This window comes from Carassius gibelio, chromosome B13, assembly GCF_023724105.1.
Source record: "Carassius gibelio isolate Cgi1373 ecotype wild population from Czech Republic chromosome B13, carGib1.2-hapl.c, whole genome shotgun sequence".
Classification (NCBI taxonomy): Eukaryota; Metazoa; Chordata; class Actinopteri; order Cypriniformes; family Cyprinidae; genus Carassius; species Carassius gibelio.
The window spans coordinates 27268163-27273704 of record NC_068408.1 but is presented as its reverse complement, the minus strand read 5'-3'; the positions used below and the strand labels follow the sequence as shown (position 1 = coordinate 27273704).

At 51.4% G+C, this 5542-nt stretch overlaps 1 protein-coding gene across 1 annotated transcript; it reads left to right on the top strand.

Moving 5' to 3' along the window:
- Positions 1–3548: 3548 nt before the first annotated feature.
- LOC127970513 (E3 SUMO-protein ligase ZBED1-like) lies at positions 3549–5272 on the top strand. Its single transcript, XM_052573109.1, has 2 exons — positions 3549–3926; positions 4190–5272. The coding sequence occupies exons 1-2, from the start codon at positions 3549–3551 to the stop codon at positions 4673–4675; spliced, it is 864 nt and encodes a 287-aa protein (XP_052429069.1). The 3' UTR covers positions 4676–5272.
- The last annotated feature ends 270 nt before the right edge of the window (positions 5273–5542 follow it).

Genomic DNA, 5542 nt, shown 5'->3' with positions numbered 1-5542 from the left:
AAGCACCTGTTTGAAGAAAACCAGAGAGTTGTTCTTAAACTGACAAGTCCACTCAAACTGATAACAGATGTCGCCACAAGGTGGAATAGTGCTCATGATATGATGGAGAGGTTTTTGCAACTGCAAGCTGCAGTGCATGCCACCCTGCTGTCGCCTGCCCTAAATGTAGATGAAAGTGACATCGTCACCTCTCCTTGAACTGTCACCTTATCGTGGTGGAGAGGTTTGAGTACCCGAATGATCCTGGGAGCTATGTTGTCTGGGGCTATATGCTCCTGGTAGGGTCTCCCAAGGCAAACAGGTCCTTGGTGACGGGCCAGACTAAGAACAGTTCATAAAACCCCTTATGGCAAAATTAAAATCAAGGACCGTGACGTCGCCCGGCATGGCGCAGCCGGGGCCCCACCCTGGAGCCAGGCCCGGGGTTGGGGCTCGTATGCGAGCGCCTGGTGGCCGGGCCTTCCCCCATGGGGTCCGGCCGGGCTTAGCCCGAAGGAGTGACGTGGGGCCGCCCTCCTGTGGGCTCACCACCTGCAGGAGGGAGCGTAAGGGGCCGGTGCATAGAGGATCGGGCGACAGTCGAAGGCGAGACCCCCGACGACCCGATCTCTGGACACGGAATCTGGCTTTAGGGACGTGGAATGTCACCTCGTTGGCGGGGAAGGAGCCTGAGCTTGTGCGGGAGGTCGAGAGGTACCGACTAGAGATAGTCGGGCTCACCTCAACGCACAGCTTGGGCTCTGGAACCACACTTCTTGAGAGAGGCTGGACTCTCTACCACTCTGGAGTTGCCCATGGTGAGAGGCGGAGGGCTGGAGTGGGTTTGCTAATAGCCCCCCAGCTCAGCCGCCATGTGTTGGAGTTTACCCCGGTGAACGAGAGGGTCGCTTCCCTGCGCCTTCGAGTCGGGGATAGGTCTCTCACTGTCATTTGTGCCTACGGGCCGAACGGCAGTGCGGACTACCCGGCCTTCTTGGAGTCTCTGGGAGGGGTGCTGGAAAGTGCTCCAACTGGAGACTCCGTCGTTCTACTGGGGGACTTCAACGCTCACGTGGGCAGTGACAGTGACACCTGGAGGGGCGTGATTGGGAGGAACGGCCCCCCTGACCTGAATCCGAGCGGTGTTCTGTTATTGGATTTCTGTGCTAACCACGGTTTGTCCATAACGAACACCATGTTCAAGCATAAGGGTGTCCACCAGTGCACGTGGCACCAGGACACCCTTGGCCGGAGGTCGATGATCGACTTTGTGGTCGTGTCATCAGACCTTCGGCCATATGTCTTGGACACTCGGGTGAAGAGAGGGGCGGAGCTGTCAACTGATCACCACCTGGTGGTGAGTTGGATCCGATGGCGGGGGAGGAAGCTGGACAGACTCGGCAGACCCAAACGTACTGTGAGGGTCTATTGGGAACGTTTGGCCGAGCCCCCTGTCAGAGAGATCTTCAACTCCCACCTCCGGCAGAGCTTCGACCGGATCCCGAGGGAGTCTGGAGATATTGAGTCCGAGTGGACCATGTTCTCCACCTCCATTGTCGCTGCGGCTGCTCGGAGCTGTGGCCGTAAGGTCTCCGGTGCCTGTCGAGGCGGCAATCCCCGAACCCGGTGGTGGACACCGGAAGTAAGGGATGCTGTCAAGCTGAAGAAGGAGTCCTATCGGGCCTGGATGGCTTGTGGGACTCCGGAGGCAGCTGACAGGTACCGGCAGGCCAAGCGGACTGCAGCCCGGGTAGTCGTGGAGGCAAAAACTCGGGCCTGGGAGGAGTTCGGTGAGGCCATGGAGAAGGACTATCGGTTGGCCTCGAAGAGATTCTGGCAAACTGTTTGACGCCTCAGGAGGGGGAAGCAGTGCCCTACCAACACTGTTTACAGTAGAGATGGGCACTTGTTGACCTCAACTGGGGATATCGTCGGGCGGTGGAAGGAATACTTCGAGGATCTTCTCAATCCCACCGACTTGTGTTCCGTTGAGGAAGCAGTGGCTGGGGACTTGGAGGAGCACTCATCCATCACCCGGGCTGAAGTCATCGAGGTAGTTAAAAAGCTCCTCGGTGGCAAGGCACCGGGGGTGGACGAGATCCGCCCCGAGTACCTCAAGTCTCTGGATGTTGTGGGGCTGTCTTGGCTGGCACGCCTCTGCAACATCGCATGGCGGTTGGGGACAGTACCTCTGGACTGGCAGACCGGGGTGGTGGTCCCTCTTTTCAAGAAGGGGGACCGGAGAGTGTGTTCCAACTATAGGGGGATCACACTTCTCAGCCTCCCTGGAAAAGTCTATGCCAGGGTACTGGAGAGGAGAATTCGGCCGATAGTGGAACCTCGGATCCAGGAGGAACAGTGTGGTTTTCGTCCCGGTCGTGGAACACTGGACCAGCTCTATACCCTTTCCAGGGTGCTGGAGGGTTCATGGGAGTTTGCCCAACCAGTCCACATGTGTTTTGTGGACTTGGAGAAGGCATTCGACCGTGTTCCTCGCGACATCCTGTGGAGGGTGCTCCGGGAGTATGGGGTCGGCGGCTCCCTACTTAGGGCTGTTCGGTCCCTGTACGACCGGAGCAAGAGCTTGGTTCGCATTGCCGGTAGTAAGTCAGACCTGTTCCCGGTGCATGTTGGACTCCGGCAGGGCTGCCCTTTGTCACCGGTTCTGTTCATAATTTTTATGGACAGAATTTCTAGGCGCAGCCAAGGGCCGGGGAGTGTCCGGTTTGGGGACCATACGATTTCGTCGCTGCTTTTTGCGGATGATGTTGTCGTGTTGGCATCCTCAGACCAGGACCTTCAGTGTGCATTGGGACGGTTTGCAGCCGAGTGTGAATCGGCTGGGATGAGAATCAGCACCTCCAAGTCCGAGGCCATGGTTCTCAGTCGGAAAAGGGTGGATTGCCCACTTCAGGTTGGTGGAGAGTTCCTGCCTCAAGTGGAGGAGTTCAGGTATCTTGGAGTCTTGTTCACGAGTGAGGGAAGGATGGAACGTGAGATTGACAGACGGATCGGTGCAGCTTCTGCAGTAATGCGGTCGCTGTACCGGTCTGTCGTGGTGAAGAAGGAGCTGAGCTGTAAGGCAAAGCTCTCGATTTACCGGTCAATCTACGTTCCTACTCTCACCTATGGTCATGAGCTGTGGGTCATGACCGAAAGGACAAGATCCCGGATACAGGCGGCCGAAATGAGCTTTCTCCGTCGGGTGGCTGGGCGCTCCCTTAGAGATAGGGTGAGAAGCTCGGTCACTCGGGAGGAGCTCAGAGTAGAGCCGTTGCTCCTCCACATCGAGAGGAGCCAGCTGAGGTGGCTCGGGCATCTATTTCGGATGCCTCCTGGACGCCTTCCCAGGGAGGTGTTCCAGGCACGTCTCACCGGGAGGAGGCCCCGGGGAAGACCTAGGACACGCTGGAGGGACTATGTCTCCCGGCTGGCCTGGGAACGCCTCGGGGTCCCCCCGGAAGAGCTGGAGGAAGTGGCTAGGGAGAGGGAAGTCTGGGCGTCTCTGCTTAGACTGTTGCCCCCGCGACCCGGCCCCGGATAAGCGGAAGATGATGGATGGATGATGGATGGATGGTGACATCGTCACTCTCAGCAGAGCTGATCTGGCTAATGTGGAGGAAATAGTGAAGACATTAAAACCAGTGAAGGATGCCACTGTGTTTATGTCAGAGGAGAGCAGTCCTACAGTCAGCCTAATTGCACCAGTATATGCCCAACTCCTCCAGAGCATGTCCGACACTATTGGAGACCAACCACTGATCCTTGATGTGAAGAATGCCATTAAAACAGATCTCCTTAAGAGGTACAATAGTGAGGCAGAGAAAAAGATCCTTCATACATCCTCTGCCCTGGATCCTCGCTTTAAGGGGTTACCTTTCCTGACAGAGGAGGAGAGATTGGATGTCTCCGCAGGAGTGACTTCAGAGGCTGCATCCCTGGAGGAGGTAATTCATTTTTACTTGTAAAATAATTTAAATTTAATTAATAATTTAATAATTGTAAATTCATAATTTTATAATTGTCAATTATTATTTATATATATGTAATGTAAATTATTAAGCAGCTACATAGTAAAATCTTAGACTGAGAAAAATAGTTATGTGTAAATAAATAAATAAACATTGTCATATGAGCTGCAGCATTGGCTGAGAAAGTGATGCTAACTGCTGTTTTTTGCTAATTTATTTATTTTTTCAAACAGTATGAGAGAAAACAGAGAACAGAAGCAGATGAAGCGCCTGGCAGAACAGGAAGTTCAGGAACCAAGGAAGAGTTGCTGTCCGTGGATGACAATGTGTCAGACTCAGCAGGCCCCTCCGCTCCCAAAAGAAGGGCCTCATCACTGCTTTTAAGTTTGCTGGGACCTGCTTTCATCAATGACACCAGTGAACCTGCAGTACAAAGTAAGACCGCCGATGCCAGTGCTGAGGAGGAAATGGCCTTGTACTGTAGATCCCCAGCTGTGCCTCTCTCTGAGGATCCCTTGGACTGGTGGCATCGCCATAAGGGCACATTTCCTCTCCTCTCTAGGTTAGCAAAGAGATACTTGTGCATCCCCGGGACAAGTGTGCCAGCAGAGAGAGTCTTCTCCACTGCAGGAGATGTTATCACTGCAAAAAGAAGCGCTCTCAAACCGGACCATGTCGATCAGCTTGTGTTTTTGCACAAGAACCTTGAAATTCCCAAATGCTAAACAGTGAGAAGTTATGATGTAGGCTTAGGTTAAACTCTACATTTCCTCACTCTGAAACGGATTGTTGATGATGGTGATGTAGAACTCAGACGGAAGAAGTTGTTTGCACCAATTTGGTAATAGGCTAAGCCTACACACTTTATTTTTGGTTTACATTACTGTATTTCACATCTTAATATTTTATTGTATGCAGCTAATGTGATGGTAGGATCAGGACAGGCATATAATTGTCATTGTCTTAAAGCTGCTAAGCTGCTGTTTTGTTGAGAATAGTTTGCACTTTACTACTTGAAAAAAGTTTCACAGTAATAAGTGGTTACTGTGTGTTGTTGCACAGAATATTTTTATTCCTGGGTGGTTGTTGTTAAAATAGTGTTACTTATTATTTTAATATTTGCACAGGACTTCAGGAAGTGCCCTGTCTTAAGAGCTGCTATTTCACTGTGTGTAAAAAAAACAAAAAACACTGAAAGCAGTGATTTTGATTGTTTTCTTTTTCAGGTTTGAAAATGCCATATCCAATACCCTGTACCATTTAATTTTATTTAATTACATTTTATTTAATAACTTTTATGTCAAAGATACAGGAGACACATAGCAGCCAATAAAATCTGTTGTTTAATATCTGCTTGTATTGCCTCATGACTGATGAAAAATTTGCCTTGTGTCCAGTAGAATTTTGATGCATCGCAATGCATCGTAGAATCGAATTGAATCGAATCGTAACCTGGTGAATCGTAATCGAATTGAATCGTGAAGGCAGTGCCAATGCACACCCCTACTAGGTATAGTATGGGATTCGACCATGATGCAGGCACGTATGTCTCCTGCTCAGATTGAGTCAATCATTTTCTCAGTCAAGAGAGT